Here is a 13,575-nt window from a genome sequence, read left to right as displayed (position 1 = left end):
ACAGTTTCTCAAGGAAACCAACTTATCCCTCCATAAGTGATATTCTACCTTTAATTTTGGCTGGATTTAGGAAGCCCTCTCTTTTCCATCACTTGTTTTAACATTCTCTTTAAAGAGTTATAGATGACTTGTTTTCTGGATCCATACGTTATTTTTATTAATATTATTTTTTTATTCACACTTGGCTAAAATGCCTAGACCAGAAGTTTCTCAGCAAGTCATGGGATGTGGATCTTCCTTAGGTTTACTCTTTTTCCTTCAGATTTTAGTTGAATCCTCTTTTTAGGTCGATAGCTCTGTACAGCTCTGGATGTTATTCTCAGTATTAAGTGTGTTTTTATTTGTCGTAGCTCTTTAGGTCTAAAAAGATGCCATCTTATTTTCCCTGCTGGCTAACTCTCTGCTGGTCTGAAGAGAGCATTTGGACAATTGTGATCCTAGTTTGTACTAATAGTCTAACATCTGACCGTGTTTTCTGGGATTTGAAGTCTTTGAATGAGTGAAAGAGATGTTCTAATGCAGAGTTGGGCAGTGCACATTTTTTCATAACGGCAGTCACTCTGACAACTGTTCATTTTCCTGTTTGTTACAGATCTGGGGCTTCCAAGGGGATGTTTAGAACGGAGGAAAACTTTTTCTTTCTTTTTCAGATGTGTTGGCCTTTTTATGTTTCTAAGCATGGGTGGAACATCCATCTCATTTTGTAAACCCTTGGATAGTAGACATGTCTTTTGTATTCTGGTAATACAAAGACGGAATAGGTAGGGACAGATGGTATTTAAAACCACATTAGAGTTGGCTCTTAAAATATTTATGTTTACTGTTTTTATATTTCTATTGACATAACTTAGTTCAGAATTTTCTGTGATAAAAATTCTCTTTAGGAACACCAATAGTTCAGAAATAGCTTAAAAAATCTGTTCAGTTGCTCAGTCGTGTCCAACTCTTTGAGACCCCATGAATCACAGCACACCAGGCCTCCCTGTCCATCACCATCTCCCGGAGTTCACTCAGACTCATGTCCATCGAGTTGGTGATGCCATCCAGCCATCTCATCCTCTGTTGTCCCCTTCTCTTCCTGCCCCCAATCCCTCCCAGCATCAGAGTCTTTTCAGATGAGTCAACTCTTCGCATGAGGTGGCCAAAGTACTGGAGTTTCAGCTTTAGCATCATTCCTTCCTAAGAACACCCAGGGCTGATCTCCTTTAGAATGGACTGGTTGGATCTCCTTGCAGTCCAAGGGACTCTCAAGAGTCTTCTCCAACACCACAGTTCAAAAGCATCAATTCTTTGGTGCTCAGCTTTCTTCACAGTCCAACTCTCACATTCATACATGACCACTGGAAAAACTGTAGGGTATTTGTATTTGGAAGTTGTTTAAGAAGAATAAATCTCCCTTTGTTATATTTTTTAATTTAGTTAAAAGAAAGCTTGGAACAATCAATAGGCCAACTGCGGAGTCAACGGTTGTCGAGAAACTCAGGAGGGAGAAGTATTTCTGTTACAAGTCTGAGTACAAGTGACCTCGATGGTGGCACTGTGACAGGTAAATTTTTCAGATTCTGAAAACCTTTTCTTTCTTTTCTTTGTCTTAAAAATGTTCCTGAAGTACATATTGAGGACATGTAGTATTTAGACAAATGTAACACATACTTAAAATCCTTCAAATAAGGTGCTAGAAGATACAGTTTTACAGTGAATATTTTGAAACATGTTCAATGGGACTTTGATATTCTGAGTCTGTTACTTTGGTTCTTCTCAGGCTCTGTAGACCATGTAAAGCTTTACCTGACAAAACTTTGATTTAATTGTCTGCCTCCAGTCAAAACAAACAAAAATAGGATTTGCTATGTGGTGTACTTTCTGGATTAGAAGTCTTATCTTAGGTTCATAGTTCTTCAAATGTCTCATTATGAAATACCCTGTGATAGTTGTTAAGAACAGGGGAGTTTTATCCTTTCTGTGCAGCTAGATTTCAGTGGCTGCACAAAAGGTGATAACGCTTAGTTTGCCTATAATTAACCTTACCTATACTTTGCTATAAGTGGCAACCCACTCTAGTATTCTTGCCTGGAAAATCCCATGGACAGAGGAGCCTGGTGGGTTACAGTCCCTGGGGTCACAAGGTGTCAGAGACAGCTGAGCGACTGAGCACACACATCCTTTCCCACAGCACCGAGGTTCATGTTTGAATAGCGAAGACCTGTAAAAGTTTGCAGTGAAGAGAGGCAATTAGAGTGAACCTTAGTAGCTTGCACTGTTAATATTGCTATTGGTCATGATAATGACTAAAAATGACAGTTGGCTATTTCTTTATGTAGTTTAGTTCATTTATACTGATTTTTAAATACCATTCAGATTTTAGATAATTTGTTGTTTGAAAATTTCTGTTTTATTAGTATTAGTTTGGGGAATCATAGAAGTTATTTTTATAGCATTTTACTATTTTTATGTAAGAGAAAATATTCTATCGCTTCCTTGAAAATTAAAGCCAGTTAGAATTTTTGATATGTTCTATTTTCAGATCACTTCAGTTGTTCATTTTATCTGCTTTAAGAGCAACATAAGTGCCAATTTTGTGGAATTTTATGGCCATAAAATTTGTTTGTGATTGTCTGTGGGAAATAGTGTGTGTTAAGGGCACATGTGTATATCCATGTGTGTTATGTACTTCCTGAGTGAAAGTTTAGATTGTTGCTTCTTATTTTTTAATCCTTTTCTCTTTTCTTTCTTCTGTAAAGACAGCTACCGTTTTCCAGCTACCTCACCTCTCAAGGACTATGGGGATCAACAGGGTATTAAACGAAATAGGTCCAAAACTGGTGTCCGATTTGTTCCGGAGACTGATGACGTGGGCCAGGTACTTTGTTCCCATTCTATAGTCTGTGTTCTTCCTATTTCTGTTTAAATGACTAACACTTGAATTTTGTGGCTGTGTTTTAACTGTTTGATCATCATTAACTTTGTACTGATTTTTTTAATGAAGTAAACTTTTATTTTCAGTCTGTTGATTACCATCATACATTTATTTTGAACTTTTTTATGGAGGATTATATTTTGTTTTGTTCCCTTGCTCTGGTGGCTCACTGTTCTGGAAGCTCTGCTATGTCAGCTAATTTGTAATTTGCTAAGTTTAGTTTACTATGAGCAAATTAGTCTTTATGTGTTTAACCTATTGATATTTTCCATAATTTTTTTCTTATTGTTGAATCATTGATGGAGCCACTTTCTGTGAAGCAGAAATTCTATACTTTTTCCATGTATTCATGAAAGATTTTGAAAGTATTAGTTCTCTGGATATACTTTTTTGCTTTAAACTTCTCTGCAAGATCTGAAAGTTTTTGTTGTTGTTGCTTTGGGTTGCTAAATTAATAATGGATAGGAGAAACAGACTGGTTCCAAACAGGAAAAGGAGTACGTCAAGGCTATATATTGTCACCCTGCTTATTTAACTTATATGCAGAGTACATCATGCGAAACACTGGGCTGGAAGAAGCACAAGCTGGAATTGAGATTGCTGGGAGAAATGTCAATAACCTCAGATATGCAGATGACACCACCCTTATGGCAGAAAGTGAAGAGGAACTCAAAAGCCTCTTGAAAGTGAAAGAGGAGAGTGAAAAAGTTGGCTTAAAGCTCAACATTCAGAAAACTAAGATCATGGCATCTGGTCCCATCACTTCATGGGAAATAGATGGGGAAACAGCATCAGACTTTATTTTTTGGGGCTCCAAAATCACTGTAGATGGTGATTGCAGCCATGAAATTAAAAGACGCTTACTCCTTGGAAGAAAAGTTATGACCAACCTAGATAGCATATTCAAAAGCAGAGACATTACTTTGCCAACTAAGGTCTGTCTAGTCAAGGCTATGGTTTTTCCAGTGGTCATGTATGGATGTCAGAGTTGGACTGTGAAGAAAGCTGAGTGCCGAAGAAGTGATGCTTTTGAATTGTGTTGTTGGAGAAGACTCTTGAGAGTCCCTTGGACTACAAGGAGATCCAACCAGTCCATCCTAAAGGAGATCAATCCTGGGTGTCCATTGGAAGAGCTGATGCTGAAGCTGAAACTCCAGTACTTTGGCCACCTCATGTGAAGAGTTGACTCATTGGAAAAGACCCTGATGCTGGGAGGGATTGTGGCAGGAGGAGAAGGGGACGACAGAGGATGAGATGGCTGGATGGCATCACTGACTTGATGGACATGAGTTTGAGTGAACTCCGGGAGTTGGTGATGGACAGGGAGGCCTGGTGTGCTGTGATTCATGGGATCGCAAGAGTTGGACACGACTGAGCGACTGAACTGAGCTGAGGAGATATTGCTGACTTGGACATCTTTGTTTTGGCAGTTTGAGAGCTCACAGTTTGTTAGGATACTTGTTTGTATTTTGTGCTTATTATAGCATAAGATAAAAAGATAAAAGGACTAAGTCCTTTAGAAGACACCTTGTAGAAACTTCCTTGACTATTATTTTTTGGTAGTTGCAACTGACTAGTAATGTTGATTATGTGATTAAACCTAGAGCAGAGAACAATATCCTAACATTACTCTGTCTTTCATTTTATTTACTTAGTGCTTCTGTCCTGGTACAGTGCTTGTACTTGGAAACAGTGATGAGCAAAAAACCTTGGCTTTTCATGAAGCTTACAATTTAGAGGGGGAGCTAGATACTAGTCAAAAAGTATGTAAATACCCCCCAAATTATGATCTGAGATGAATGCTATAACAAAAAAAAGCCTAGGGCTGTGGGTGTGTTCTGTAGAGGGACCTACTCCAGTCAGGAAAGCCTTCCCAAAGAAAGGCTGACTAAGCTGAGATTTGAAAGTTGATTAAGAGTCATTTGAGGTACAACAGATAGCTTGGCAGGAGGGAAGAGAGCAGCATACGTAATTTACAGAAGGCCATGTGGCTCAAGAAGTGTGACACTGATACTGTGCACAACCATGTAAGGGGGTGACAATAACTGAGCAAATCACCCTGGTTCCAGTCTAGAAAATGAAGTCAGTGTGGACCAACCGGTAGGAAGGATGCCGCTGTGTTCTGGGTGTGAGCTGATGGTCACTTGGATGAAAGTAGATGGAGCTGGAAAGAGGGCGGTAGATTTAAAAACTATTTGGTGGATAAAATGAAAGATCTTGAAGATCAGATGACCATTTGGGAAGGGTGGAAATGAGTGTAAAGGAGGGGTCAAAGATGGGTCCTCGGATTCTGCTTTGCAAAACTGGAAAATCCTGATGGCAAAACCTCAGTGAACGGCCTGTTGCTCATCTGCTGTGTTAGCTCTGCTCCTTTCACTAGTTCTGCCTTGTTTCAGTCCACGTCTTAGACGACCTGTAGCTCTACGTGACTTGTACTTTCCTAGTGCCCCAGTGCCGCGTTTGTGCTTCTGTTTACATGTCTGTCTCTTATATAAATTCAGAGCCATTTGTTCCCAGCACAGTTGCTGGCACTCATCTGCTCAGTTTACGTTTGTTGAAAGAATCAATTTGGTATTTCTGCAAGTCTGCATAGCTTACTTTTTTGTTATAAAGTATAGCCTACACGTATGTGTATAGCATACCTATTTACCATTAAAAGTACAATAATATGAAAAATCCATGTAACCACCACCCAGACCAAGAAATAGAGGATTTATAGTACACCCGAAACCTCTTAACACTCCTCACTTCCCCAAAGGCTATCAATTATTTTGCTTTCTGTATTAATCATTCTCTTGATTTTTTAAAAATACCATTTTTACTACTTGTATCTTACTTAGTATTGCCTGCATTAAGCTTTATATAGGTGGAATAATGCAGTACATATTTGCTAACGTGCCTTTTTCACTTGATGTTTGTTTCAAAGTGTAGCTAGCTTCGATCTTTCATTTTCAGTGCTGTGTGATACTCCCCTGGAGGACTATATTGCAGTTTGTCTCCATTCCATTCTTAATGGACTTTTGTCTTCAGTGTTTCCATCATGAACAGTGCTGCTCTGCACATTCTTGTCCGTGGTTCCTGGTGCATGTGGGCAAGGGTTTCTTGGCAACATGGGTTGGCACACTGAGGCACATGGTCTGGTTGAATAAAACTTCACTGTGGCACAGTCATGCTCATGTGTTTAATGGCTACTGTTGTGCTGTGATGGCAGAGATGAGTCATTGTGACAGACGCCATGTAGCCTGAGAGCCTGAAATATTTGCTGCTGTTCTGTTTACAGAAGAAGTTTGTGAACCACTTTTCTAGAGTGTCTGTCACGAGTGAAATATTGCATTATAGAGCATGTAATGGTTAATGTTACATATGGTTTTAAACACTTTTCTTTGGGAAAGAATATTTTATATCTTTTAGAATAGACATTTGTTCTATTATGTCTTGATAACATTATACAAATTTGTGTACTATTGGAAAGAGGAAGTTCTCCTCTCTTACTTTCAATGAATCTTCATGGAAGAATTCAGCAGAATCCTAAATGGATAACTTTGTTTTGCTGTTTTTAGTTTCATGCTTTTCATCAGTCCCTCCGAGACCTCAGCAGTGAACAAGTTCGCCTTGGAGATGATTTCAACCGGGAACTTGCCAGAAGAAGCCGGTAAAAGCTGAAAATGATTTTTGTTGAGGAATTAATTGTTAGAATAAAACAGGTTCTCTAGTTGACATGTTTACACGAGTTTACAAAAAAAATACTGTGTTTTTATGCTCATATTTTAAAGTATACTAATAGAACAGTTCGAAACCCTTTGAATTTGCAATATATCCTGACTTAGTGTTAGACAAGTTAATTTCATACTTTGAAAACATTTTGTTTTATTACAATGGAATGCTGGCATTATGGAGAGAGATGTTGTTAGACATTAGTAAAGAGGTAAATATGCAAACATTGGGTTAGCTAGAAGGTTCATTTGGGTTTCTCTGTAGTATCTTGTGGAAAAACTCAGATGAACTTTTTGGCTAACCCAGTGCATTGGAGAGAGAGCCCAAGACCAACTGACCGACACTGGAGCAAACATAGTGTAGAATTCGTCAGTGAATTCTACGTGAGCCGTTGTAGAATCAGACATTTTATCTTTCAGTTGAAGTCTTCAAAGGCCAGTTGTTTACATCTGCCCAGTTTTTGCAATTTTGTTGATTCTGGGTTGTCCCAAGAAGTATCACATAATTTAAGATTTCTTCTCTGTCTTTATTTTCATCATAAGTAGTGATAGTTGGCTTTCATTTAGAGGCCATATTTTTCTTGGTCTTTTAAAATTTATTTTTTATTAGAGGATAATTGCTTTATAATATTGTATTGATTTCTGCCATAGATTAACATGAATCAGCCATAAGTATACATACGTCCCCTTTATGAACCTCCCTTCCACCTCCCACCCCATCCCACCCATCTAGATTATCACAGAACACTGGATTTGAGCTCCCTGTGTCATACAGCAAATTCCCACTGGCTATCTAGAGGCCATAGTTTTCAAGGAACATTTTATGCCATTGCAAAAGTCACAATCTGTATACAGCAATGATTAGGGAAAAAAAGGTTAATTGAAATTCATTTACCAAATTCACTTGCTAATTCCTATTCTAGCTAATGAAATCATTCCACCTGCCAGTTTTATGTTGCTATAGCAAAAACAGTCAAAGCTATAAATGTTAAATCTATGAATATCAACTGTAGTCTGTGTAAGTTTTCTTCTTCTCTATAAGGAAGGCAGGAAATTTAGTAATAATTAAAGACCTTACTGTTAGCTTATTACTACTGCCACCAGTAAATAGTATTGCACACTTATTTCATGTCAGGTTGATTTAGGTTTATTTCTTAAAACAATTTTATTGAAGTGGTAATTATTGTTTTCCTCATTTTGAAATATGGAAGACTGGTGGGGTAGGTGAAAGTGTTAGCCGCTCAGTCGTGTCTGACTATTTTGAGACTCCAGGGACTGTAGCCCACCATGCTCCTCTGTCCATGGGATTCTCCAGGCAAGAATACTGGAGTGGGTTGCCATTCCCTTCTCCAGGGGATCTTTCCAACCCAGGGATTGAACCTGATATCCTGCATTGCAGACCGATTCTTTACTGTCTAAGCCACCAGGGACGCCCAGGGGTAGGTGAGGCATACTCAGGTCAAACTCAAAGTTTGACTTTGGAAATGTTAGGTTTCAGATACCTGTGAGATAGCCAAGTGGAAATGTAAGAAATGCAGCCAGACATTTACTCTGGAACTCCAAGGAGAACTTTCCATTAGAGATATTTACGAGTGGTCAGCATATAGAAGTGGTATTTGAAACTATGATAATGGATGGTATCCAGAGGGAAACTGTAGGGAGAGCATCAAGGACAGTTCTAGGAGGTCCAATATCCAGAAGCCATATAAAGAGAAGAGCTGGCCTGAGGGCAAGAGCTAGTCAGGGATGGGAAATCCAGCAGCATGCAGAACCACAAAAGCCCAGAAAGGAGTACAGTGAAGAAAGCCTATCACTTAAGATAGCTTCTTTCTGAGGAATTACTAAGGGCATGCAAGTGAAATAAAATGACAGTTAAGAAAAAGGAAGATATAGGTTATAAGAAATAGTGAAACTTACTGAGGACTTCAGTGAAAGGAATTCCCAGCATGATAGCCATATAGCAGGTCCAGGAATGAATCACTGAATTAGAGCAGGAAGTAAGTAGCCTTTGAGATGAATGTAGTTAAGAAGAATGGCATAGATTCTTAAAAGATGATTCAGTAATAAGTGGGAGAAAAATATCAATCGTGTTAATAAGGTCAAAAGATAATGGGAACGCAGAAGAAAACAAAAGTGCCGGAAAGTTAGTGATCCCGGTGGGAAGTTAGTGATTCCGGTAGGAAGCTGACTAAAATGTGAGCATGATATAATGTAAGGAGAAAGTATTAATTCTCTACAGTGAAGTAGTTCATAATGGGTATAAATATATTAAGTAGGTTATACAGGTGACTAAAAGAACTGAAAATAGTAATAAATTTATCTGAAATTGGAGAGCAGTGTTAGTGAGTTAAATATTTCAAAACAGAATTGAAAATATCTAGAGCTGAAAATGATGGCAGTAACCAGCAAAGTAATTAAGAATGTATTAGGCGAGCATGGCTGCCAGTGGGGATTGGAACCAGATAAATGTGAGAGAGAAAGGGCTCTGCTTTTCTTTGTAAGTTTCCTGTACTATTCGATTATTTGTCATGTGTGTTATTAGTTTGATGGGAAAAAGGTAATGGGAGATAAATCAGTGAGGACGGAGTTTGTACAGTAATCTCAGATGTAATTTGATGATGAATTGCTTTAGAGGATGTGAGATAAGTTTTGTCCTCCTTACCTCTTTCATTCTTCTTAATTTAAATTGAGGATTATAGCCTTTTTTTTTCTTTTTTTAGTGAAGGTGATGATGTAGTATAGCATTATTTCTCAAAATGTAGTCCCCAGACAGGCAGTGTCAGCATCACCTAGGAATCTGTAGCAATGCCTTCTTGGGCTCCAATGCAGATCTCCTGACAGATTCTGTGTAACACATCCTCCAGGTGTTTCATATGTTTGCTAATCTCTGAGACCCACTGCCGCAGAGTATTATGTAATAACATATTGTGATCTTGTAAGTATCATGAATTACATATATTTTCTCAAATAGCCGATTTAAATTTTTTCTTGTTTGTTTGTTTGCCTAGGTCAGATGCTGCAACAAGAAGGGCTTTGGAAGAACTGACTGAAAAACTTAATGAAGCCCAAAAACAAGATGTGGTGAGATCTCCTTGTTCATACAAAGTTTTATTTCATACCCAGGTGCTAGGGTAATTGAGTTGCTCCTAATCACAATCAGTGTAATAAAGTTTAACTTTTTGTGTACTATATACCATTTTGTCTAAAATATTCATGAATTTTAGGCATTGAGGCTTGAAATATTTATAGTGGTATTATGTTAGAGATAGAATTAATTTTTAGAGTTTGGTTATGAATATTTTAAAGATATTTTAAACTTTATTGACTCAGTGATATTGTGCTTTTATTAAATGATATTTGAGAAATACAGACTTTTTTAGTAGTGACTCTGTAGCACTCTGTTAAGTATTTTTAAGTCATCTCACAGAAGCATGGGATCACCACTATTCCAAAGGCCATCTTGCTCTGTTTTTTGTTTGACATGGTGCTGACTGAAAAAAAAAAAGAGCCCTAATCTTGAATTTTATTTCAAACTCAGATTGTTGACTCTCATTATTCAGTGATTTCTTTTTGTGAAATCACTATTCTTGCTGGAATTAAGATTAAAAATGAAGTATATACGGTGTCCATTTCTTTGCATCATCAAGTTGTTTTTTTTTTCTTTTTTCTGGAGAAAAAGTTATCAGTTGAAGTGGTCACTAAACTGTTCAGTTGCAAACTTAGCATTTCAGGAGCACTGTGTATTCATGCTTTCATTTATCACAAAGACTTTGAGAGTAGTGGCAAAATTTTCTTTTCTTGTTTTATTAAAATTAAGAGGTTCCTAATAAAAGCAAATAAATTTTCTGCAGTTGTAATTTTTCTCCAGATGTTACTATGTATACAGGTTCTTACATAATATGCTGAACTTATTTTGGAGTTTGAATTTATTGGCCACATATGCTAAGAGATGGATATGCTCTGTTTTCAAAGATATCAACTTAATTTCTCTCATTTTTAGTTTAAAAAGTTTGGAGGGATAATGTTCTTGTAGGAAAGTGCACTTATTAGTGCATAGCTTGATGAATGTTTACAAGGTAAGCACACTCATGAAACCACAACCCAGATCTAGAAACCAGAACGTTGTCAGTGCATATAAGCCTCTTCCCCTCCCAATCATAATTTTCCTTTTCTGACCATGATTTTGACTTTTGAATCCATAGATTAATTTTGCATGATTTAGCTGTTTATATAAATGGAACCATGTAGGCATTTTTTTGTGTATGTGTGTCTGATTTCTTTTGCTGATTACGATTGTGATATGTCTGGGTGATATGTCATGAACTTGTAGTTTGTTCATGTTTATTGGTCCTTAGTATTGCATTGTATGGATATACTGCAGTTATTTTAACATTTGGTGATAGATATTTGAGTTATCTCAAATTTGGGGCCATTACAAATAATCTACTGTTACCAGTCTATTTTAGTGCACATGTGCTTGTATTTCTGTTGGTATATAACATGGAGTGCAGTTGCTAGGTGCCTTCCAGTTGAGTGGATACTGATAGACAGATGTCCAAAGTGGCTTCACTAATTCATACTCCTAGTAGCAGTGTATGAGAAACTGTGTTGCTTCTCAAAGACTTGATATTAGTCCTTCATTAGTAGCCATTGTGTTAGGTGCTTACAGTATCTCATCATGGTTCTAATTGGCATTTTCATGATTAATGGTGATCAGCATCTTTTCATGTTTGGCTACTAGCTATTTTCTTTCCTGAAATGCCAGTTCTTCTTTTGCCCACTGTTTTTATAGGGCTGATTATCTTTTTGTTGTTGATTTGTGGGAGGTTTTAATTTTGTACATGAGCACTGTGTCAGTTATCTGTTTTGCATCTATTGTCTCCCATTCCGCAGCTGTTTCTTTGGGGGGTTTTTTTGTTGTTTTTTTAAAACTCTTAATTTGAGTCTTTTGTTAAAATTTAATTTAGTTCATTTTCCATCTTTTTTGGTTAGTGCTTTTTTGACCTATTTAAGGAATTGGTCCTTATTTTAAAATCATGAAAATATTTCCTTATATAATCTTTTGGGAGCATAGTGTTTTACCTTTCACATTAAAATCTATTATGTACTTGAAATTGATATTTGTTTCTGGTGTGAAGCAGAGGTCATACATTTTGTATGGATATCCAGTTGATTCAGTCTCATTTACTGAAAGGACTACCTTTTTCCACTACTTTACAATCCTGTCTTGGTCATAAATAAAATGTTCATATGTGCAGTCATCTGTTTACTGGACTCTCTGTTCAATCATCTGGTTAATTTGTCTATCCCAGTGCTCATATCACACTTTTCTTTTTGAATAGAGTTCCTTGTGCTATATCGTGGGTCTTTGTGGATTGTTTTATAAATCGTAGTTTTAAGTTTACATGAACCAGCTGATTCCTCCCTGCCCAACTCATTTTTTTTTTTCATAACCGTGAATTTCAATTCTTAATCTGTGAAGCTGTTTCTCTTTGGAAAAAAGTTCATTGGATTCCACCTAGAAGTGATATTGTATACTTGTCTTTCCCTGTATCCCTACATCAGTTAATATTATGTGATCATTTCTATTAGCTTGGTACAGACATATAATAATTGTGGTTTTTGCATTGTTGAAATTTGCCCTTTGATATTGGAATACATTCTTAAATGTGGTTATGTTATATATCATTTTAATGCACATTTATTGCTTTGTGTTTCTGTGCTAATGACTTCTTGCTATTTATTTTATATGTATTTTAGACTATGGAAATGATGTTAGACAAAAAGCAAGTTTGAGCGATTTTCTTATTTGAGTTCAAAATGATAATAAAGCAGTGGAGACAACTTGCAACATCAACAACGCATTTGGCCAGGAACTGCTAATGAGCATACAGTGCACTGGTGGTTCAAGAAGTTTTGTGAAGGAGATGAGAGCCTAGAAGATGAGGAGCACAGAGGCCGGCCATTGGACGTTGACAGTGACCAGCTGAGAGTGATCATCGAAGCTGATCCTTTTTCAACTGCATGAGAAGCTGCTGAAGAACTCAGTGTCGACCATTCTGTGGTTGTTTGACATTTGAAGCAAATTGGAAAGGTGAAAAAGCTTGATAAGTGGGTGCTTCATGAGCTGACCAAAAATCAACAAAATCGTCATTTTGAAGTGTTGTCTTTTCTTATTCTGTGCAACAATATTTTGCTCCTTGGAAGAAAAGCTATGTCCAACCTAGACAGCATATTAAATAGCAGAGACATTACTTTGCCAACAAAGGTCCATCTAGTCAAACGTATGGTTTTTCCAGTGGTCATGTATGGATGTGAGAGTTGGACCATAAAGAAAGCTGAGTGCCGAAGAATTGATGCTTTTGACCTGTGGTGTTGGAGAAGGCTCTTGAGAGTCCCTTGGACTGCAAGGAGATCCAACCAGTCAGTCCTAAAGGAAATAAATCGTGAATATTCATTGGAAGGACTGATGCTGAAGCTGAAACTCCAATACTTTGGCCATCTCATGCGAAGAGTTGACTCATTGGAAAAGACCCTGATGCTGGGAGGGATTTGGGGCAGGAGAAGAAGGGGATGACAGAGGATGAGATGGTTGGGTGACATCACCAACTTGATGGACATGAGTTTGAGCAAGCTCTGGGAGTTGGTAATGCACAGGGAAGCCTGGCGTGCTTCAGTCCTTGGGGTTACAAAGAGTCAGACACGACTGAGCAACTGAACTGAATGCAACAATAATGAACCATTTCTCGATTAGATTGTGACGTGCGACGAAAAGTGGATTTTATGTAACATCCAGCAATGACCAGCTCAGTGGTTGGACTGACAAGAAGTTCCAAAGCGTTTCCCAAAGTCAAATGTGCACCAAAAAGAGGTCATGGCCACTGTTTGGTAGTATGCTACTGGTCTGATCCACTACAGCTTTCTGAATCCTAGCAAAACTGCTAC

General features: G+C 37.6%; 1 protein-coding gene across 8 annotated transcripts in view; it reads left to right on the top strand.

Moving 5' to 3' along the window:
- The window catches only part of CEP128 (centrosomal protein 128), a 456,691-nt gene that overhangs the window by 44,011 nt on the left and 399,105 nt on the right, over nucleotides 1-13,575 (top strand). For 5 of the 8 annotated variants that reach the window (XM_069595215.1, XM_069595218.1, XM_069595214.1 and 2 more), the window contains 4 exons: nucleotides 1,420-1,546; nucleotides 2,742-2,860; nucleotides 6,478-6,569; nucleotides 9,639-9,711. In XM_069595215.1, the coding sequence (XP_069451316.1) occupies nucleotides 1,420-1,546; nucleotides 2,742-2,860; nucleotides 6,478-6,569; nucleotides 9,639-9,711 (411 nt within the window). The remainder of the gene's footprint in view (nucleotides 1-1,419; nucleotides 1,547-2,741; nucleotides 2,861-6,477; nucleotides 6,570-9,638; nucleotides 9,712-13,575) is intronic. The other 3 variants (XM_069595219.1, XM_069595220.1, XM_069595221.1) reach the window with 1 other exon arrangement.

The sequence above is a fragment of the Ovis canadensis genome, chromosome 7 (genome assembly GCF_042477335.2).
Source record: "Ovis canadensis isolate MfBH-ARS-UI-01 breed Bighorn chromosome 7, ARS-UI_OviCan_v2, whole genome shotgun sequence".
Classification (NCBI taxonomy): domain Eukaryota; kingdom Metazoa; phylum Chordata; class Mammalia; order Artiodactyla; family Bovidae; genus Ovis; species Ovis canadensis.
The sequence above is the reverse complement of the archived record's forward strand: the minus strand, read 5'-3'. Positions and strand labels throughout refer to the sequence as shown.